This window comes from Pituophis catenifer, unplaced genomic scaffold (genome assembly GCF_029215685.1).
Source record: "Pituophis catenifer annectens isolate HBS135680 unplaced genomic scaffold, rPitCat1.0.hap2 SCAF_6, whole genome shotgun sequence".
Classification (NCBI taxonomy): Eukaryota; Metazoa; Chordata; class Lepidosauria; order Squamata; family Colubridae; genus Pituophis; species Pituophis catenifer.
Window position 1 is genome coordinate 22172361 of NW_027256886.1, and position 24819 is coordinate 22197179.

At 33.9% G+C, this 24819-nt stretch overlaps 1 protein-coding gene across 1 annotated transcript in view; it reads right to left on the reverse strand.

Annotated features, from left to right (window-relative positions):
• Window positions 1-22400, reverse strand: part of LEKR1 (leucine, glutamate and lysine rich 1) — a 45458-nt gene extending 23058 nt beyond the window's left edge. The window contains exons 1-5 of the mRNA XM_070945781.1: window positions 22353-22400; window positions 13407-13621; window positions 6739-6858; window positions 5878-6053; window positions 3773-3958 (exon numbers count right to left, since the gene is read on the reverse strand). Coding sequence (XP_070801882.1) covers window positions 3773-3958; window positions 5878-6053; window positions 6739-6858; window positions 13407-13621; window positions 22353-22400 — 745 coding nt within the window. The remainder of the gene's footprint in view (window positions 1-3772; window positions 3959-5877; window positions 6054-6738; window positions 6859-13406; window positions 13622-22352) is intronic.
• Between the last annotated feature and the right edge of the window lie 2419 nt (window positions 22401-24819).

Here is a 24819-nt window from a genome sequence, read left to right on the forward strand (position 1 = left end):
TAAAGGCAGTAAGAATGATCAAAAGAAACATTAAAATGAATTGGGAATGCTTAATTTTGAGAATAGTGCACTGAATTTGGGTATGATAGTATCCTTCAATTATCTGAAAAACTATTTTGAAAATTAGATCTTGACTGACATTCAAGATCTAATTTTCATCATTTCAGAATACAGGATATGGAACAATTAGTTCAAGTTCAAGGGAGGCAGATTCCAACCAAACGTTAGAAAAATCATCCTAGTAGTAAGGGCAGGTCAACAGTGGAATTAATTAGGTAGTAGGCTCACTTTCACCCTTCTTGAGAAGCATTCAGGCAGAAGCTTAGTCAGAAATACTTAAAGTGCAACGCCCTGCACTGAGCAAGGAGTTGGATTTATTGGCAAATGACTGCTCCCTACTCTATTGTTCCATGGCGCCAAGCACTTAGGTCCATTCTTGTGGTAAACACCAATAACCCATGGGTAAATTCCAGCAGGTTTGTGACAAGAATTGTAAAATGCAGAAAATAACAAAATTATTAATAAAGTATACATTTGTAAAAAATATCTCAATAATTAACTATATTGGCTGATTGGTTTAATTTTATATTTGCCTATAAATTTAAATTTCTCACGAAGTAATCTCAGGATAGAATTATAGAAAACATATAGGTACCAAAAAATTAGAACATAAAAATGCAAAAAACTATTTAGCAAGCAAACGAATCAACAAAAAGCACTAAATAAAATGTCTCATATTTCAATCAAGTAGCAAAAAGGCCGCAACATATATCTAGATTAGAATAAAAATGCTAAAATTGACATTTGAAATGATTGGTTTATTTTTTGAAGTCATCGCAGATTACAGGATTGTAAAAAGAGAGTTTTTAGACAGGAATGCCAAATATCTTCCCTGCAATATGTTTTATTCCAGTCACATGCTGAAATTGACAGCAACTTGCAATTGTATCTTATCTACAGCTGCCCTTGGCATACGTTCTCTGTTGAACTGATTTTCTTGTGGGTATTCAAAAACACACTGGAGGCATGTATTTTCAAACAGTTTTTTTTTCATTGTTTTCATTTTAAATTTTAATTTAATTGTGTTTCCAGATCTGTGCTTTGCAATAAACAAATCTGAATGGTTCATTAAAGTAGAAAATTCTGATATTTCTGCTTTGTATTTCACATAACTCAACAGCCTTAAAATGAAATGTCTGTCTATCCATTGATCTCAAGGCAGTCAGTAAAAGGCGGAAACTTTAAACAATGAATATTGAAAAAGTACAATAAAAACCAGAAGTGAAAAAGCAAAATCAGCTGGAAAGACAGGTTTTTCTTCTCTTACCTCATTCTACTTTTTTATTTTTCTTAGTTTGTATTATTTTTTATATTTCTAATTGTAAAATTTAGTAAAAGTATTATAAAAAAGTAATATATTTCAAAGAATAAATTCATATAGCAAACACATGTCCATTATCTGACAAAATAAAAAAGTAAAAAATAAAAATAACAGTTAAAATAATTAATTAATTAAAAACAAAATAAATTCAAATGGCAGACTCGATGCACTACTAGCTCTTTTTCTGACATCAGCTTTCTATGAAGAAGACAAACTTCAGACACAGCATTTTACTGTCCTGATATTTCCAAGGAAAAGTTCTATCATTTGAGTCCCCTTGCTAAATTTCAGATGGAGTATGGTTGCAATGCTTTCTCATGGGCAGAGTAGCAGGTCTTTAACAAAACTTCTTAGCAATGATCAGACATATCCATGGACTTCTGAGGGAAGCAATGACAAAATGAAGTTGGCTCCATTGAGAGCATAGCCAATGATGCAGCATAACAAAGATCCTGTGAATGGACCAGCAATCTCCCACAAAAATTCCATACAGTAACTCTCTGCAAGGAAGTGGCCTCTGGTAGGTTGAGAGACATAGAATAAAGATAGCATTGATCTCACTTTGTGGTGACCTTTGGTACAGCTGAAATCAAAGTAGTGCAGCCATCTTGTTTCTCTTTGATCTCATAGCTGCTTTTGGTACGATCAGCCATACTGATTGTACTGATCTGGCTTTTCTGTGTAAACTTGAAGTGAGAGGCACAATGCTGTGGTGTGTTTCTTTGCTTTTCTTTGTGATTGGGTTCTCTCAAGTTGGATGGACTCAACATGCTAATGAAGAGCTGAGTATTTTCCAGGATATCAATGGTGTGTATGATGTAGCTAGGTTAAAGCCTTTGAGACATCTAGTTGCTTATGTTGCCATGCAGGAAAAGAAAAACTCAAGCTACAAAGATAAAATCAGAACTGGAAAATAAAAACATAAGCAGCACAAAAATGGGAAGTTCAACTCAGGTGAAAGATTAAATTAGGCATGGCAAGAGAAACTTGCAGATCCCAGGATATTGTTCTGGGTTTCTTTTTTTATTATTCACTTTATCATTGTTTATTATTATTGTCCCAATATTTTTATCATTGCAAGACTACATTTTTTTCCTGCAAATTTTCCTGTACCAGAGCTTGATAATCATTTCCATTCTAAGGTTTTGCAATTTTTCCACACTATGAGACACGGATGACTATTTTTAAAAACAAAAACAAAAACAAAAACAGAACTATTCAGAAATTGAGGATGATTTTCTGCCTCTAGAATCTGACAGAATTTCACGATGACAGCAACCAAAATTTGGTAAATCTACATAAGACTCACTGAAATCAGACTTGGTTGTATATGTTTATAGAAAAGAGTTAACCATATAACTAAATTGACTGAAATAGTAGGAGCACTTTTTGTTTACAAGGAATAATACTTCTTGTTCACATTATTTAATTCTTCTAGTATCTTCAGTAGAAGTAAAGCATTTTTAAATTAAAGACAAACTTCACTTTAAAGACAAATTAAAATATATCTTGCCCATGAGTGGATAAAATACATTTGGGTTTGTTGGGCCCTTTTTTCTTTTCAAAACATATGCTGTTTATTATTATTATTATTATTATTATTATTATTATTATTATTATTATTATTATTTAATCTTTAGTGAGATTCACAGCCTTTGAGGCTGGTTAATAGCTCAGCAGCTTGAGTCCTAACCAAGGACCTAGGAACTGTTAAGGTATCGTCGGAGGATATAAACTGTTCCGAGTAAGGTGGTTTTTTGTAGAGTCAAAATGTTCAAGTCTGGCAAATTTAGAATTTCTAAATAGCGGGGTATATTATTATTATTATTATTTGCTCCACTGCTGGTCTTGGTCTCTTTCTATTTACTGAAAACAGGAGAGCATTGAGCTCTTTCTGAGGGAAAACAGAAATTCATTTTACTAATTTTCTGGTCATACTGACCTCAAAGAAGGGAAAGGCAGATTAGGAAAAAAACAAGTTTTTTCATGCTTGAAAATTTAAAATTATATCCGTGGGAACAAGTAGTACATCTTGATTTTCAGCTTGTCAGCCAAAACTTATAATGCAAATGGCCTATTACTAAGTACATTGATAAGTTTAATGGAATGTAATTGGTAGAATTACCTCATAGCTTTCATTCATTAAAACACAAGTTAGATTTTGGGATTTATTTCTGATAAAAAACAGTTAAAAGTGAAAGTAACAGCTTTTGTTAAAGCCATGCAAAAATATACTGATGGAGGGATTGCATGAATCAGTGGTTCATGTACATTTATGCACATAGTAGGAAATTTTCAGTTCCCCGTTACTTTCATTATAGAATGTCTACCGCAATAATACATGTATTCAAAACATACTCTTCTTCACTTTTTAAAAAGTTAACATCTTACCTTGCATTTTCTTTTGTAATTCATTACATTTATTTTGTAATTCACTCTCCCGTAAAAGAGAAGCCTGAAGTTGCTTAGCTTCCAGTGCAGCTGCATCTGACTTCAGTCTTAGGTGTTCCACCTCTTTTTGAAGGATTAGTTGTTTCCTCTGACACTCACCTAAGGTTTGGTTCAAACTGGATACTTCTGAAATGTGATAAAGGTCAGGACAAAAATATAATTGTATCCATACTACAGCTTTTATAACCTTTATGTACACTGATTATATCATCCAAAAACATCTTTATTTGTTGCTATACTAGTCTATAGGGTAGGGTAGGGATATGTAGTTATTAAGATACTAGTATTATTTCAATTTGTCATCTAGTTAATTGATACAAACTAAAATAATGGATTTACTCCTAGAAACAAGGAAACATTTTCTGACAGTGAGAACAATTAATTAGTGTAATGTCTTGCCTTCAGAAGTTGCGGGTGCTTCATAACTGCAAGTTTTAAAAAGAAAATGGACAGCCATTTGTCTGGAATGATAGAATGTCTCCTGTTTGAGCAATAAGTTGGACTAGAAGACGTCCAAGATCCCTTCCAACTCTGTTATTCTACATTCCATTCCTATTCCTATTCCTATTCCTATCCTATTCTAAAGTCCCTTCCAACTCTTGCTATTCTGTTATTATTCAAATCTTCTCTAATTCATAGTGAAAACCTAAACATTACAAGCAATATATGGTTGATAAAAGCCCTGTAAAGACTTTGCCAACTGGATTAATTCACTCTGCAGTCTAATACCTAGGTAATGGTCAAATATATTTCCTAATAGTATTCACTTTATGCTAAAGTGTATGTTAATGTCTTGGAAAAATTTGCAAGTTAACATTCATACATGTATATCTATTTTTTTTTTGAGAAATACTATACATGAAAAATAAAATTAACTTTCCCTCAAGTCAAACTTTTGACTCTGGAGTAAAATGACTCCATACTCCATATATATTTGAAAGTCAGTTTTTTTTTAAAAAAAAAAATGGAAATTTTTATTAAGCACATATTAAAACATTGGACCCAGTGTAACCGTCCTGGCATTATCTTTGCTATACATACTAAAATAAAAGATAAGTATCATATATACCTTACTACTTATATACATTTGGTCTATTCAGTATTTACATATATAAAGACATCGTTTTTCTATCTATATTACTTATACATTTGTCTTATCCACTTTCATTCTATTGTAATGACATACATAACCTTAATTCTCCATTCTATGAATTCTATTCAGTTCATATTTTTTGTCTCTCCTTCCCATTCCAACCATTGATAAAATTTGTTCCATAGTTCATAATATTCTGACTCGCCTTTATTTTTCAATTCCAACGTTAATCTATTCTTTTCCACGCATGCCTAAATTTTTTTGATCACTTCATCTTCTAGGGGGATTTCCTTATTTTTCCAATTTTGGGCAAAGATCATTCTTGCTGCTGTTATAATATGTATTATTAAATAAATTACTCCTTTACTATATTTCCCATTTATAATTCCCAATAGGAATAGTTCTGGTTTATATTCTATTTCTTCACCAGTTACTTCTGCCAGCGATAAGTGACTTAAATTTTATCCCTTTATCTCTATATCAATTCGCATCTTAAAAATCCACAGAAAAATATTTGGCACATTATTTTTCAGGTTGATCCTAAAACAGTTTTTCTAATATACCGTATATGTTTATCCATTAATTTTCTCCAAGATTATCCATTTTTTGTGATATCTCATTATTATTTGCGTTTTCAGTGGCACTTTATATAAGAAACATTTTTCTGTGCATTTTAAATGAAAATTGTAACCCAAAATTAAGACAAATGAAATTTGAAATGGATGAATATACTAGTCATCAACCTGAATCATATACTGATTTGTGTACATTGCATCAAAATATGATCTGAAAATATTTTTCTAATCCCTACACTATACAGTACAATAACCACAAATCTCAATGAGAACAAGGTATCAATTCAATGTATTGCCTTGATAATAAAATACATGTGAACTCTATAACCAGTCTGAAAGTGGAACATGCTAGGAAAAGCTTTGCTTTGATAATTTACCTGCCAGTCCTATTTTATTAATGGTTTTTAGTTGTAAAAATACATCTCCTTTCAGTGAAATCCATTCTTTGAGAAAACCAAGTATTTCTTCTTTAAACTTGTTTAACTCTCCCCTGATAAAGGGAATAAGATTAAAAGCTTTCTTTAGGATAAATTTATGTCGTTGCAATGTTTTCCTGCCAAAAAAGAAAGAAAAAATGGTTATGATTTTAAAATCAAAATAATATTTAGAAGATATCCCCTTTAAATCAATATTTAAATCAATTTTAATGTAAGGAAAATAATTTTTTGACACAAATACACAAGTTTAGATAAATACTTAAGTAGCAAAAGAAATTCCTGTTGTTAGAGTTTCACTGAAGACTTATTTCCATTTCAAGTTGGCATAAAAGAGAAGAAAATACAATCATCTATGGCAGCGGCCCCCAAACATTTGGGCACCAGAGACTGATTCCGTGGAGAGAGGTTTTTCCACAGACCAGGGCATGGTTTTGCATGGTGCCTGCATCCCGTGGATGGACTTCAATTGTGTCCACAGCCCCGTTTCTGGCATGTCATGGACCAGAGCCAGTTTACGGACCGGGGTTGGGGACCACTGATCTATGAGAGTCAGTGCAGGAAATTCCTAGGCTGTATGCTTATTGCTAAATCAAGATCTTGCCTACACATTCTTAAAACATCAGGCCATTACTTTGGTCAATAAACCTCAATTTACACATTATTTCCTTGTATAGTATAGTACTATAATTTTTTAAATACAGCTTTAAAATCTACTAAGAAAACAGATTTTTCAAGTAAATGACAGACAATTTTACTAGAAAATAAATTCCCCCCCAAACCACCTCATGTGAGAATTCTTACTGGACCAATTGTGACTGTCTCCATATATCATCCTTTTCTTTGTGAAAGCTTTTCAACTGTTTGTTTAAATTCTCTATTGCAGTTTCCTTATTTTCAAGTTCTGTAACTAATTCTTTTATTCTGAAAGAAATAAAATATATAGTATTATCCTTTGCCTAAAAAAATAATAATTAGTCTCATTAATTCCTGCCTTAGATCCCATGATACCCTTCTGTTCAAGGAAAGCCTTTTTTCTCATAGTTAGGACTATCTGTCCTTAACAAAAAGATCAGGGAATTTCTTCATCTTGCTAAATGAAGAAAAAGAGGGGGTTTCATTTTGAGCATCTATTTGCACAGAATTGTTAACGTGCTTGTAATTAAATATTTTACACATGTGCAAAGCATGTTATAATAACTGGAGCATAACTAGTTCCTTATTGCAGGGTAAATCAAAATGACAAACTGCAAGCAGTTTTGTACTGCAGAGCACAACCAACTAGCTCCAGTCCAAATTGTAGGTGCTCCAGACATTAGAGATTGCTATGTAATATGGGTATATAGTTATTCATCCATTTCCAATTTCTGAGATTGTTAAAGTATTTCACAGAATGAAGCCTGATGCTTACACTTAAAAACAGTTGACACCAGTGCTAATAAATGAATACAGTATGTTCCTTGGATATATATTTGGTTTCATTATATTTAATAAGATTTGTCCCTCAAGATTTCAGAATTTAATATATGCTTTACAAATTTTCTAAAATATCACCAATTTAATTAGAAGAATCTTATTATTCTTATTAACATATTTTATTCTTATTAACACATTTAACCAATTATCAGCATCTTTAAATAATCAAATGATATAATAGCTTTTTATTCCTTTAAATATATGAATGTATAAAACAAGAGCCTAGACAGCTTTTAATCCAGATTAATTTTTTTGACAACAGTATGTTATTCTTTAGTATATTTTTCCCCTGAAAAATTATTTTCTGCTTTTTCCTCCTTATCTTTTAGTTTTAGTTTTAATTTCTATTTTTATTACTATTTTATTTTGGTTTTATATATTTGTATATATGTATTTATGGTTTTGTTTTGATGTTGTAAGCGGCCCAGCGTTGCCTTGCAGTGATATGAGTGGCAAAACAAACAAGCAAACAAACAAATAAAAAGGGAGAATTGGTTTTTATACATTTTTAATGATAGATGTTAAGAACTATAGCTAAATTAATCACCAGGAATTTGAGTAACTAATCAGCTGCCCAGAGTCATCTTATAGGGGAGATGGGCAGCATAAAAACTAAATAACTAAATAAAGCTGAAGTAAATTTACATATTATCCATACCAAAAATGATTTTTAGATTGCAAATCTTTCATAACACATGAACAGAATTAACCATAGTTCCACCTGGCAAACTGAGTATCCTAGATCAAGCCAAATCCAAAACTACCAAAAAATTCTTCACTGCTATGGGACAGGTCCACTCCATCCATATCTCCAGAAACGGCATGCTCTGGATCTCGTCAGTCAAGGAATTCTGGCTGGTGGGATCCAGGAGAAGAGTCTTCTCAGCCACGGTGCCAACCCTTTCAAAAATCTTGCCCCCTGCGGTCCTTATTCGTTCAGAAGTACCTACAAAGCTAACTGAAAGATGCTTCCAGATTGAAAGGATTTGCCTTTTCTATGGCATACAGTCTAATTTAGATCTCCTCCTCACTATTTCCTACTCTTGACTATCCAGTCATCAACCAAAAGTAGTACATTTTGCACTTATGTTCTGTCAATTTTTCCTTGAACTTCAGATAAATTGTTTCTCAATTGTTTCTTTTTATACATCAATAGTAGTGGCATAAACCTGAATAATCATAATTTTGTTTGCAAAATCTATTACTCAGTCACTGACTATTTTGTACCTACACTGTCTTTGCTATATCCTTCCCATGAAAGATTTTTCTTTGAATTTTTTTGTAATCTTCTGACTAACGGTATCCAATTTAAATCCTTTTCAATTTGATGATGCATAGGACACCAATATGTATTTAACTTATTTCATCTTTCACCCTGTTAGGTTTTCCTATGTACTTGCTTCTTACATTCAATGTTTCAATTGTAGCCTTTGCAGCTTTAGATAACATCAGCAACTAATAGTCTGGAAACAAATATAACCGTATCAAAAACACAATTAGCACTGTCAGAGAGTCTCAACTCTTTCTTAGTAGTACATTGAGTGCTATCTGACTCAAGGGGCCCTTTATCTAGCTATATATTGACAATCACTTCATCTTGTCTATCCACATGGCTTCCTTGAAAAATACAGGAGTAGTTTATTATTGCTTTCTCCAGTGCAATATGACATGATGCCATTGTCACTAAAATGATCATCCACCTTAGCACCGTTCTATATTTCTGCTGATTTTCATACTTTGGGTATTCCTACTGAAAATATACAGTCTTAGCATACACTCCTGGTGTACTTCAGTTCTCCATTCAGAAACATCCTCCTGCTACAATGAGGCATGTTTAAGTACTTACTTATTAAATTTGAATCCATACTATGCTTCCTTATCTTTATTAGAGTCATTTTTTTTCATTTAATATCTGCCTGCTCTGAGATGAGTTAAGTCAGGGTGGTCCAACTTCACAGAGCATTAGTGCAAATAGCCTGATAATTAAAGATTTAGCAAACCAAGCTTTTCTAATTAATGCTGGGATTAGGAGAATGATATTTTAAGACTACCCATCTGCAGCAGTAAACATTCTACTATTTCATAGGGTGTTTATATATATATATATATATATATATATATATATATATATATATATATATATATATATATATATATATATATATATATATATTGTGCCTCTTAGCATCTTTTAAATCCTTAATAATCTCATGTACCACAATAGATATTATCATGAATGATTTATAACTGATTGATAAAATTTAAAAAACCTAAGTCTACAACCTCATTTAACACTTTTCTTTCTTATATTGAGAAACTACTATACAACTCCTTTATCAAGATCCAGACACACAGATTCTTTCAGAAAACATTACCATGCTCAGAGCCCCCACTTCCCTTCTCCAATCAGTGTCACTTCCGCTGAGCATCTGAAATTATTAGCCCTCCTCTGCCGCCCCTCTAGGTTTTTTTCATTTCAGTCTTATGTTCCTCAGTTCTCTCAGCCTCCCTTTCAACAAGAGTCTCTCAAAACCCAATTCTCCAATTGAACTCTATCTTTCACTGTGTGTTTTCACTATCTTTGTAGAAAGCTGTAAGAGACCTTGGGGCTAGATGGCTAGAGCTTCTGAAAAATGCCAGCATCTATTACTTTTAAGGCATTATAATATTTCATTTAGTAATTGTTCTTAAAATGCAATTCATTGTGCATGATCAACTTATTTTACCAGGGGATATGATAGAAAGTAAAATATTTTCGTTCTTATCTTACACTGTAATTAAATTGGCAAAGATTTTCTGTTATTCTTGTGGCAATAGCCAAATAAAGCTATCTGTTTTGGTTTATTTCTTAGGAATTATAACTGCAAAGTAAGAAAACTGAACTATCTGGACTTCTCATATATTGGCTTATGCTGAGTCAGAGTTTGAGATCTTTTAACTGTAAATTCATTGGATATGCAATTTGATAGCATTTTTTGGAAACATTGTTTTACACAATTCTACTGTTACTTGCATTTACAAGAATCAGAAAACTCTAGTAAAACACAGATAAAAGAAGTAAAATAATTAAGTAGCAGACTGTTTTAAGCAGACATGGAAAAAGTTCCTTCCCCTTAAAATAAGGGGACATGAGGTCCACAAAGTGATGCCCAAGAGAATCAACAAGCTGTCCTGTCATTTCCATCATTTAAAAGATGAAAAACAAAATTAGAGGAACAACTTTAGTCCTATATCCAGTCTTTAAAATTTTAAATGATTAGTGCCTGCAGATCAGTTTCTCTACTGATAAGAATATAATGGAGGTGGTGGAGAATGGTAGGTAGATATTTACCAATCTACCTCTTAGTATATAGATGTGAAATGTCCTGGGGAATGCTAGGGGTTCCTCAGCCTGCTGTGCTCCACCCAACTAGTTCCAACAATTATAGAAATTTTGCAAAATTTTATTCTGTACTGGATAATTGATGCTTGGGAATAGATTCCAAACCAATCAAGTAGTCCATTTCAAGGTTAGTTCCTTTTATACAGTCCTTACAAAGACATCCTTTTAAAGGAATACATTATCATTAGGTCTTGGAACTCTTACTGCTCCTCCATTCCTAATACTGCTCTTTCGTTCTCTCTATAGGAATTAATAGGAATCTGCAGTTAGATTGTTTTCTGTTTATCTCTATCCCATGGAAATTGTCCTATTGGTCTGACATTTTATGTCCTTTTGGTTAGCAATTTTATTTCCATGTATTTTTATTGCCTATCACCTTTTTATAATTCTAATCTACTATTTGTTGTTGTTTCTCTGAGATTATTGTCTCCTCCCCCCCCCCTTTCTCGCTTATAAACTAGCTGCATCAAGGCTGGGAAAACCTCCTGTCTTAAATGTAGCTAAATATTATCTTAACATTATGATTAGACAAGTCATAATGGTAGCCATTTTCTGAATGCATAAATCATTCTCATAGCAGCCATTTTACAAAACTGACCACAGCATGCTCACAATATGTCAAATACATCCACTGGCCTCTGTCCTAGTTTATGATGATATGCATGACCTCTCACCATCAGAGCCAAGCACTACCTCCAGGATCAGATACATCATGAGCACAGGTTAGTGGGAAAAACAATCAAAGTATTATACTGTATTCGTTCCTGATTTCATAAGCATCTGTTTGGCCCCTGTACAAGCAGACTAGATTGTCTTTATTATTTAAGCAGGACTCTTTTGTTCCTAAGTCACAAAATGGCTAGAGAGAAAATGTGTAAATAACCTACATATATGCAGAGAATTACAATGTTTTAATGAATCAGCATTAACATGAATTCTCCTTAAAATTTCTATCACAGCTAGTTTCTTTCGCTTGCAATTTTTTCGTCAAAATCTGAACTACGATCTTGGCTGCACTGATAATATTTAACACGTGGAATCATAAAAACATCCTAAGCTCCACGGCTAATTAAAAGGAAAAAAAGAAAGAACATGGTGATCTTTTCTGCACTTGTACATTTCGCATAAACTGTGAAGCTGAACATCTTGTTATCACAGCCAGAATATGGTTATATGCTGAAGAGAGGAAAAATCAAAGAGTGTGTGTGTGTGAGGGGAGACAAGAATAATGAATTGGAAGCATCAGAAAAGCCAATATGCATTTTAAACTCCTGTCCCCACTTTAATACAGTGTAACACATACACTGTACCTCAGGCCCTATAAGATTGTCTTCAACTTGATCCAGCCCACAACTAAATCAGTCTTAAATTGTCTTTAGATGTATTGGCTTTAAAGTAATTATTTCAACCAAAAGCTGAAGTTATCTCACTAAGGCTTCAAGATATACAAACTCTATTATGCTTGCCATCTAATCCAACTAATCCAACTATTGTGAGTTTAATCAGAGGTTTCTTTTAAGAATGCTTGGAAGTACAAACAACCCCTCCATTGCTAGCCAGCTTCAACTACAGCTATTTTATCTCTTACCATCTGCCTTTTCTTTCCCAAATTCTTTGTATACCCATCACCTTTTCACTTCAATATTTTTTGATCCCAACTTCTCTTCAAGTTTCAACTGTTATTTGCATCAAAGACCTTTGAGCTGTTTCTTGAAGAATTGGGGGAAAGTCCATAGCTCATTTGTCAGGAAGCACTTGGAATTGGAATATTGAGTATTCAAGAAAACTGACCAATAACCTCTTATCTTATGTATACAAAACTTAGTTTTTTTAAATTTTCCTCTTTATATATTCATACCCTGCAATTCCTGTTTTGCATGCACACAATAGTCAATGATATGCAAATTTATGCTATTTCTCTGTTGCTTCTTCAAAGATTTTTTGATGGTATTATTTCTCTAGATTATGATATCAAAGCAACTAAATTAAAAGTTTAAAAATCAGACAGCAACCTAACATACTCCAGGAAAAAAAAAGAATTAGAAATAAGTTTTTCACTGCAAATCAAGGTTAGAAAGGCAATCCGAGGAATTATTCATAATATAATCTTACTTTACAAACATATTTTAAGGACTGCTAAAGAATAAAGTGCTCGGTGTATTCTGAACTTTTATTGCTTATGGAATAGCAAATCTTCTCTATCATCACAAGTTTATTTTAGAATCTGATTTGTAACTGAGTTATGACAAACAAAATGGCTGTTCGTGTAATATATTAGGCCATGGTTTACAGAATGAACTATGGTGGCTTCATTATATATGAAGCAAATTATAAAGCATGTTTTATAAATTATAATTGCCTGATTCATGCATTATATTAAGCTATAGTACATTTCAGTACTAGAAATAACATAGCTTATATTACGCTTGTTTCTTTAAGCAGTGAATAGTGGCTTCTAAATTGTAGCTCAAACTATGACTTATTAACATGAATTCATCTGGAAATTATACCTGATGCAAGCTAAATCTGGCAAAACAACTAAAGCATGCTTGCCCCTGAATAACATTAATAGACATATTAACTTGAAAAGCAAGAATGGCTACTAAATTCCAACCTTTCTGTTTTTGATTCACTAGCTGCTGTGCATTGTTCAAAATCTTGACTTAGACTTTGTAGTTTTTCTTGCAGTATTTTCTCCCGTTCCACACTACCCTCAAAAAACTTCATCTTCTTTTCCATTGCTTTTACTTTCTCATCCAGTAGCTTAAATTCATGAAGGATCAAATAACTGACTCCACAATATTTACACATTGTTTCATCTTGGGACATCTAAAAAAAATAAGCAACATGTACAGTGAAAAAAAAACTGGTCCTTTAAAAAAATTAATAACAGCAACTTTTTATATGGAGTCGGAATAATGTTCACATAGCACATTATTCCAGTGGTGGACAACCAATGTTCCAGCACTGAGTCTGAAGTTAGAATTCTATAAGTCCTTATCATTACCTATGCTGGATGGAATTTCTAACGTGTAGTTCAACGTACCTAAAAGTACAAAATAACCTACCCTTGAATTATTCACACAATCATTTTTACCATTCTCCATGGAAATTTAGACAAAATTTACATTCTCCAAATGGGCCAAATGGATATAAGGTCCTTAAGGGTAAAATGAAAATCACAGATATTTACTCTGACATAGTGGAATATTTATGATTTTCAAAAAAGTAGCTAAGTTAAGACCTGTATAGAAATAGTTACCTGTTCTTGATAGCAAAGAATATTTGTGCAGAAATCTGTTCTTGATAAAATTAAATGAGTTTGTAGGCCTATTCTATTATTTTTATTACAAACTATGATAGTCTACAATTTAGTGGCGGTATTAACAAGAATGCTGATGAGCTGGAATAGAAAAAGCAAATTCTACACTGAATACATAATCTAGTCTTCTCTCTACACTTGTGAGTTGTCATAAAAAACAGGCAAAAAAAAATAGAACTACAGAGACATTACTAGAGTAAGGGGACAGAAACAAATCTGTAATCCTGGCTAAAGGTAATCAGAAATTATAGAATTTTTTTCTATTAATTCTTCATTAAAGGATGAAATAGTTTCATTTGATGACTCAGAATTATTTATTAAACATTCTATACCATGACTCCTCTCAGTAACTGTAACTCAAAACTTAAAAATAATTTCCAATAAAAAAAAACTGCTATAACCCCCATCTTGAAAATGTGTTATCCTTAAAATGAGCAGATTATACTGTCTGGAGAAAACATCACATGATGAAAAGCCACACAGTCATGAGTCACAGAGAATCTATGAAACGTGGTTGATGTGAGATTATTAATCTTCTTAAACAAGATATATTTGAGGAAACAAATACATGTTTAAATGAACCGGAATTGCATTGCAGAAAAAGAGGCAGACTTCATTCACAAGTCTGTAAATTTCATACACAGTGCCCATTTTGTTAATTCCCAAATCACAAATGCTTTGACTATTCCTACTTGGGAGCATGTACAATAAAAATAAGTTGAAATATTAATGAAGCACACAGGACTAATGCTAAGAATATCTGTGTCATAGTCAGGGGTGGGTTCTACTTACCTTTACTACCGGTTCGCAATGGGGCCACATGCACAGAAGCGTTTTCATGATGTCAGGTCAGTGGGCAGGGCCTCCCACCGGTTTTATTACCAGTTCTATAGAACCGGTGCGAACCGGGGGCAACCCACCACTAGTCATAGTTCTTGAGAACCAAGGACAGAAACCAAGCAGAGAAACAGACATAATTTGTTATAATTGCCAAAAAGTTCCATTTGGGTTGTCGTTTTCTTGCAATTTACTCTAAACAAACAAACAAGCAAACAAATGCAGAGAGCCAAAAGCAACTCAGGGAAGTAATAGGAAGAATTAGAGTGAATGAAAATTAAATCCCAAAAACCAAATTAAACCCCAATTACAATGAGAAAGTATTGGCCCATACAACACAAAAAATTAAACCAACATTTCCCAAACTTTTAAGAACGTTTTTGCAAATTATAGAATGGTTAAAACGGTCTAAAGAGGAGTGTTACAACTGCCTTGCAAAATGCTAAAGTTAAGCAAGGTATAGCTGTGATCATTAGAAAATCCCATGTATGGCAATTTGAATTACACAATGGAATGAAAGTGACACAGAAACCTATAAAATAACCTACATGAAAAAGGTAAATTTAAATACTGTATTCTTAAAAGAAACTCAACTGTGCTATTAGATTAAATCCTGTTAGTGAGATTCTTCCGGAAATTTATAAACATAACATAACTGTGGTCCTCTTCATATATTTTTCCACATGGACAGGTTGATATGAATACTGGCTTGGTTATGATATGCCAATTTGAGGGTGCAGACTTTCTTGAATCCTACATCTCAATATGACAAAGACCCTTGATGAGGGATGGAGCATGCTCCCATTGGACATAGAGGGACTTGGGGCCTGAGTGTATGTTTTTCACTTTAAGATTCACTTCTTAAAGTTGGTAATGATAACTGCTTTTTTGTCCAGCATCTGGCAAAGAAAGGTAATTTTCCTCTGAACTAAATTCTTTTGAGAATTCTTCAGATTCTTCTGAGCTAAAGTGAGTTATATAATAAAATCATGGTAGTGAGCTTCTGCTGCCAAATGTGACTCCTCATTTAAAGTTTAATTCAAATTGTAATCAGTTAAGTGAAGGGCAGTATGAGATATATAGTATAGAGGTGATAGAAAAAGCTATCTAAAATGGACAAAAAAGCCCAATTATTAGATGTTAGGCATAACACATAGGATAGCAACAGAAAAAAGTAAGATTCAAGTAGGAGCCAAGGAGAGCCTTCTACAAAACAATCCAACTTGAGTTTATGTATTGTTTGCATAGCTGTCTTTTTTCTAACATGAAGAGCAGCAGCATAGCAATGCAAGTATTTTAAATAAACATATTTCCTCTTTTGCTCTGAATTTTATCTTCCCAACAACTCTCTTGTCTCCTAAAGAAAGGATATATAGACTAAAACACAATATTAAATCCTGTCATCCAATGAGCTTCATGTCTATTTCAAGCACCTGCAGCTAAATTTCCCCACTTCTAGTTCAATACTGTAATCAATGCTGGCAGTTCTATGCCATATTCTTTTAAAATAACCAGTAGGCATTACAGGGTAATCTAATCTATCTAACAAACTCACTATACAACATATTAAGACACTGATGATTTACTAAAGTGAAAAAATTGTATTTGCTTTCCTTCAAAACATATTAAAAGTGCTTCTCATCAACTTATCAAAATGTATATAAAAGAAAATATAGTCAATATGATCTATTGCATTTTCTTGAACAAATAAACATGTTTATTGTACTACAATTGTGTAAATGTTATATTATACTGAAGATTTTAAACTATGAGAAGAGTAGGACAAAATAACAAAAAATGGGAATGGATATTATGGATATTAAATAACAATCCTTCTTGAGAAAAGGAGAACAGAGATATTCAAATACTACCAAAAGATAAAAAGGAGGGGAAATAAAGTTGTTTTGAAAAAGACAAATAATGAACACTTCTGTTGTTAATTGTGAAGTCGTTTCCGACCCATCGCGACCCCATGGACAACGTTCCTCCAGGCCTTCCTGTCCTCTACCATCCCTCAGAGACCATTTAAACTCTCGCCTACTGCTTCAGTGACTCCATCCAGCCACCTCCTTCTCTGTCGTCCCGTTCTTCTTTTGCCCTCAATCTTTTCCAGCATTAGGCTCTTCTCCAGTGAGTCCTTCCTTCTCATTAGGTAGCCAAAGTATTTTGAGTTTCATCTTCTGGATCTGGCCTTCTAAAGAGCAGTCAGGGTTGATCTCCTCTAGGACTGACCGGTTTGATCACCTTGCAGTCCAAGGGACTCACAGGAGTCTTCTCCCGCACCATAGTTCAAAGGCTTTAATTCTTTGGCGCTCAGCCTTTCTTATGGTCCAACTTTCACAGCCATACACTGCAACTGGGAAAACCATAGCCTTGACTATACGCACTTTTGTTGGCAGGATGATGTCTCTGTTTTTTAGTATGCTATCTAGATTTGCCATAGCTTTCCTCCCCAGGAGCAAGCGTCTTTTAATTTCTTGGCTGCAGTCCCCATCTGTGGTGATCTTGGACCCCAGGAAAATAAAATCTGTCACTACCTCCATTTCTTTCCCATCTATTTGCCAGGATAATGAACACTAATCATGTTTATTTATGAGACAAGCCATAATCTAACTAATTAGCATGTCTCACATGATATTCTAACTATTTTCTAATAAAAGTATGTACCTGTGATATTGAATACAGGTTGCTATGCTTGCCTTTATTTCTCCTAACTCTTCTTTGTTTCATGAAGCCTGATCATAGTTACAGTGGCTCTGAAGGAAATGAAAAATTAATTCTATTTTTTCTGGCAGTAACAACCTGTGCCCAGAAATATGAAACTATCATTCAGAATAAATACCATAAGGTTCCAAAGTACTAAAATTACTTAATGAAAGAGGACAAACTGAGCTGTAACATGAAGGAAAAGGAGAGACTGTTATCCTAAAAAGAACACTGTGATTTCTTGCAGCATCACCACTTTTGTATTTCAAAATAAACAATTTCAGACATTCCAATGTATGTATCCACTTTCAGCAAGACACCGGACTGAATGGGGAGAAGGTTGGGCTAGCAGCAATTCTATTTTGAACCTATATAAATAATCTGAAAATATTAAATTCAACCCTGAGTAAGATACATTTTGTGTTACCAACCAGAGTAACTTTCAGCTAAGAAATAGAACCATGTGCTCATCTGTATTTCTTTCAAGAACTTGTTTTGCCTTCTCTGGATGCTCATAAACTCACATAAAGCAAATGATATAGAATAATTGGAATACATTATTATCAAGATATTTTCCCATATCTATTGTATCATACCGAAGCAAAAGTGTATCACTGTGCTATATTGAACATAATATAATTTGAAATGCTACAAAATGCTTTTTTAAAATAGAACACTTTGCCCTAGCATTTAATTCTAGCTTCTTATGATTTCTGAATAAAACTCAGTAACAGCATAGATAGACCCTTAGCTACATCACACACTAAACAGTCCAGTTTTGTCAGTGAACTGTCCATAGAACAGTGCAGGAATCATGGCTACTTGACAAGTATCAGTATGATGCAAAGTGTCTATCTCATTGCCACATTATAGGAGATGAAAATATATACAGATCTGCAGAATCAAGGACAATGTGATTATTTTGATGATCTTCCACCTTGATTTTTTAAAATAATGCTTCCTTTTCCAACTATTAAAATGTATCTCAATTGATTTCTTTCCTATCATCAATACATATCAATAAGTTTACATTATTTGTCCATTTTCCTGCCTCTCTAACCAAAATAGCCTTACATGAGATGATAACTATTATTCAAGTTAAATAAAAATGCAATTATGGAAATATGACTGACCTAAGGAAACACGGAACAGGAACCAGGGAGTGATTTCTTTAATTGCTGCACACCTGACAATTGGTAAGTCAGAAGTATGCAGTTGCTGTACAAGATGTCATTTTGGTACCATGGTAAATTACCATGAGTGATAAATGTTAATAGGCCAATTCTTTAGAATAGTAATATATTCAATATAATTTAAAACCACTGCAGTCCATTATATTATGTATTTTACAACCTATTGTACTTATACTTTTATTCTATAAATTCTATTTTCAGAAATCTATGTTGGCTTCCTCTGTACTTTAGATAAATGTTTATTTAGAATGGATTATATTATAAAAAAGAGAACCACTGTGATATAGTGTTTAAGTTGCTAGGAGCACAGAGATCCAGATTCTAATCCTCTCTTATAAACAGAAACTATTTAGGTGACTTTGTATCAATCACCAGTAGTAATAAGAAAGAAAGAAAGCAGTGCATTGACAAGTAAAGAGCATCCAAGGATAACAACAAGAATAATAAAATAATACAGGCAACAGAGAAAGAAGACTGTGTCTTTTGCTCTTATGAGTATCAAATGCATAGAAGTTTAATAAATAAAGAAAAAAATAAAATTAATGGACAGTCAAGTGGGAGAGTCATAAGAAACCAAAGAAATATATCTATCTACATGAAACAATGGTACAATAAAGAACAATACTAAAAACATCACATCATTTAATACAATCCTTTATGTAGATTATATTGTGTATGGAGGAAGAAGATTATCAAATCTTTGTTACAATCTAAATTCTATAAACCAGGGCTAACTTCAGAGACCTTGTGGCACTTAGCCTTGTAACTGCTGTTGATTCTATCACACTGTCACTATTGACTATACATTTACTTAGAAATAAAATTGCACTCCCTGAGTTTAGGATTTCATATAAAAGCACTATTGGGTCAATTAACCATTGTGAGCCATTTTTTTTCAAAGAGATGCAGAAATAGGGAACATAATTAAATATTATAAAGTCAAAAGCAGTCAAAGTTGCTCCTCTTCAAATATATAGCTTGCATATTTTGGCTGTTATTTTTGCCATTACTTATTCTCTAAGAATGTTATTTTCCTTTTTTTTTTTTTTTTTTTGTTATTCTCTACATTCAGCCACCTTATCTATTTGGACAACAATACTATATTTAAACTAAGTCCCATTCAAGTGAAAGATAAATCTGAGTTCAAAGGAATGTTATTCACTAGTTAAGAATGCATGTGATTTGAGATTTAATTGTCTGCTCTGAGTTATCGAATAGGTTATTGTGAAAGACTTTTCAAAAACTTAGTAATGGAATCATGCCAAACAGAGTGTCATGCACTGTATATAGATAAATCTGATGGAACATCTGACAGACCCTGGGAAAGCAGAGGAAGAAACATGATTGTGGCATCTCAGCTCAACGGAAGGGAAAAGCAAGAGACTGAGAGTAACTTCATCTCAATTATGCTAGATATAAATTCAGTTTATATTTAGGCTTTCAAGATTTTGCTATATCCCCCCCCCCAAGCAATAACAATCTGTCCGAATACCCAAATGATTCTTGTTTTTTCAGTTTCCCATCTGATTGTATTTACTGCATGATAACATTTAAAATTATCATATGAATAGCACTTTCAGGATTCATTCAATAAATATGTATGTTGTGTTATTAATGTGCTAGAGTAACAAAAAATACAAAATCATTAACACTTTTCTGAGTAATACTTGATCAGGTTGAAGAAATCACATACATGACATGGTAGTAAAAGTGTAGTTGAGATTTCCATTTGGGAAAAGTCTAAAAGCACATACCTCATTACAATTAATGGTGTGGAAATGAATTTCCCAGATTGTACATGGCAAACAAGGAGGAATTGGAAGCAATGGAACCAGACCCAATTCTGTCAAACCCAATTGCCTATCCTTTTTCAGGACCTAATTCTGTTGGAAACTCACAGCAACTGAATGTGGTGCAACTTTCCACCAGTATAAATAGTATAAATAGACCTTCCAAAGCTGACACTTCTTCCCTAAACTAGCAGTGATGGGAGACAAGCATCCAAAAGATTAGAATTTCTCTGTTTATATCTGTATAACATGTGAACATTATGTACTCTGACATCAATTCTATTAATTAACTGTAGTTTTTAATGCAATTAGTTAATATAATAAAAATCATGGCACACTATGTTCATTGAGTCAGCTTTCTATCTTTCTGAGACAGGTAAAACGAGGACTTAGACTCCTGGGGGCAATATGTTAACTCTGTAAACCGCTTAGAAGGTTGTAAAGCACTGTGAAGCAGTATATGTCTCAAGTGCTATTGCTAAATGCTATATGCTTTTATCAACGAAGCTTCTCAGTTATAGGCCCAATATTTATGTTTATTTATTTTATTTATGTTCACATGCTTGTGAAGAAGGCACAGAAGAGGCTGTACTTCCTGAGAATGCTCAGGAAGATAAATCTATCTCAGCATCTACTTCTGTCCTACTATCGCAGCACCATTGAGAGTGTTCTGACATACGGCATTCTTGCATGGTATGGGAGCAGTTCTGTAGCGGACAAAAAAGCTTTACAGAGAATCATTAAAATTGCCCAGAATATCATCGAACTCCAGCTTCCAGCCCTCAACGACCTCTTCGAATCTCGCTGTTTGAGGAAGTTGCATAACATTCTCAGAGACTCTCCCCATCTGGCTTACAATCTTTTTGGACTGTTGCCTTCTGGCAGAAGATTCAGAACAATTAAAACTCGGACCACACATTTTCTGAATAGTTTTGTCCCAGATACTCAACAATGAACTAAAGGGCCACCATCAGTGAGCTGTTGGACAGCATTACTTGGTCTGTTGTGTGGATGCTTGGGTGGTTTAGGGGTGGGGAATTTGTGGTGGGTGGGGTGTGTTTGGGGATTGTTATGTGTGTTGGACCTGATCTTTGGGTGTTAAGTGAATTTCGTTGTATGGGTATACTGTGTATACACGTACGACAATAAAGTTGTTGTTGTTGTTGCTATTAACAAGAATAATAATTAACAATATTATTATTATTATTATTATTATTACTATTATTATTATTATTATTATTTTCCACAAAATCTGTTGCAGTCTGTGTTTCATTCTGTGATCTGAAAATTTTGAATGTTTTCTGAAAAAAACTTCACACTCTAAAAAAAATCATTGCTGTAATTTTATGGACACAACACCTATTCTACCCTTCTGTATAGCCAACCTCCCAGTGTTATCAAGCCCTTTAATTTCATATTTTTCTTAGTGGAAGTTATATCTGTCTGTTTCCAAATTCCTCCCCTCCCAAGATTTTTCATTTTTTGTGTGCATGTGTGTATATGCATGTAAATTCTTTATATAGGAAAAGAAAATCATTTTTCTTCAAAAAACCACTTTTTCAAGAATAGCAGAATGCACATGAGAAAAAAACATATTAATATTAAAGTTAAGCAGAAAGAAGGAAAACATTAAAGAGGAATGTAGATAAAATTGTGGCTTGATAATAGCTGCAAACCCCAAACCCAATGATTTTTTTCTTGCAAAATCATACCTTTCTTATTTCTTCTGGCAAAGGATACACAGGAATATGTCGATCCATTTCTTTCTATATTTTTTAAAGAATTATCAGAGGACTGTCACAAAGCCTATTAACAAATAAACACACAAAATAAAAATGAATTAGGGGATTCTAGAATACTGAAGTTCTTTCTTCTGTCCATGTGATAAACCAGAAAAAAAAATCTTCTCATTATCTGCAGGGTTAAATGCCACATTTGTTTTCCTTCCTGAAGATGGTAAGAATTACACATGCTACAAACATAGGCTGACTGTACAACTGCAAAAGGAATAAAGGTGGTAGAGACATAATGGTCTATCTCCAGACTATCAGAGAAGGTAGGGATTTCTTAAATTGAACACAGAAAGTACTTCCTGTGGGAGAAGGGTACCAAGAACTATCCTAAAGATACAAGAAAGCCAGGCAGACAAAGCACACTTTTTTTTTTTTTACAAGTTAGGGATCCAATGTTCCCTCATGACTCTTAGATTAGTAGGTTGGCTTCTGGAACCTTGAATTCATTAATGTTAATATCTTTATTTACCTGAATTGCCATTCCCTCCTTATGTCAATGGTTCTACTTGGGTCAATTAGAACACAGGTCCTACTCAAGGATAATACCAAATAAACTAGAAATTGTGAAGCTCTTCTCTTTCTTGCTTCATATATTACTATCCTAACATTTTTTGCAAGTAACATGCCCATCATTTTCTGCCTTGGATCCTCTTTCTTTGTTCTTGGGGAAATCATGAAGAATGTGCAGAAGAAGAGTGAAGAAAAGCAAAGGGTTTTTTTATCCCTTGCCTTTACAAGTAACTTTTCTCAAACAGGAGAAAAAGGACCATGTTAACTACAGACCAGTCACTGTGCTTGAACTTTGAAACAGATTATTTAAACAGTTAGTCAGCATTTTAAAAAGAACATATTGCTTTGCAAAGGTTTATAAAGAGCATGCTGCGACAAACCAATCTGAACTCTTTTTCTGATATAACAACTTGTTTAGTTTAATATGGGAATGTACTGAACACAGTATACCTGGCTTAAGCATGAAATTATGTTTGGTCCTAATGATGAAGCCTCGCAGTTCCAGCCAAAGAGCTATCAAGTTTTTTTCCCCATAAAGCTGAAACGCGCCCTTTCCTTTTACAGAGACTCGGCCTTTGGCCATTCTGTTTTAAAAGATCTCGGAGTAGAAGAAGCGGGGAAAAATTCCCCCCGTGGAAACCTTTAACAGTCACGGGTGGGCTCAAAGGTGCTTTTTCAAAAGGCAAGTGTACTGTTTTTGTTTTGTTTTTTCCCTTGAGGAAAAAGACAGTAAGACAGCCCAGTTGCCTTTTTTTTGGGGGGGGGAGCACCTTTGAGAGACAAGGATGACACGGGTGACCGAGCATCTCCACAGACAGTCACGGGTGAAGAAATAATGATCTGACTCAAGTCAGGGTTCAAAGGCGCGCAAGGGAGCCAGATACACCGCGGCCTCGTATATTCAGCCCGAGGGGTGTTGCCGGGTTTAGAGCGCGGGGTGAAAGGCAACGGACACCAGCGGGAAAAGGACCCACGCGAACTCACCCCCAAACACAGCTAGCAAAACACCGCGGGCAGCAACGACAGCCGCGCAGTGTTGTCAACGCCCCACCCAGGAGTCTCTCTCCGCTTCTTCGTTTCCATAGCAACCAACTAAGCATGCCCGGCGAAATCCCGGAAGTAGGGCAGACGCGAAGATCGGAAGTTATTTCTTCTGAGCTCGGCGTTTCTCTTCCGGGTTCTTTCCCGGGACGGCTCAATTCAGGCATTTGTACGGTAGAACAGGGGTCTCTAACCTTGGCAACTTTTAAGACTTGTGGACTTCAACTCCCAGAATTCCTCAGCCAGCTTTGCTCAGCCAGCATAAAATAATTCTATATTGCACATCACTTCCTTTGGAATTCAAATCTGGCCAGCAGACTTTGAATAGGAATATATGCGCAGGAGTGTAAAACGAATGGAACTTTTAATTCAGAAGAAAACAATAAAAATTATAAGACTGAATCTCTTTATTAAAAAGAAACAAATAGTACTGGGGATACTTTCTGACCCTCATATAACTTCTTCATGCTGTCCTTGACATTGAATTGTGTTGTTGAACTATCGAAGAGGAAACGGTCATTAAGCCATTCAATCCAATCCCTTGTTTAAAGCAACAATATAACTGTCCAGAGAGTTAAAGTATAATTGTTTATACTTTCAGAAAGTGACAGTAAAGTCAATTTTTTCAGGATGAAATTATATTGCACAGTTTCTATTTTAATTATACATAAAATATATTGGCAATTTATGTTATGCTTAAATAAAATGAAAACTCTTTTTATAACCATTATATCCTCACATAGTTGATTTATGGCATAGAGAAATGAGATCCTTTCAGCCTTCAAAGACAGTATAACAATTTTACTAGATACAGGTAGTCCTCAATTTACGACCA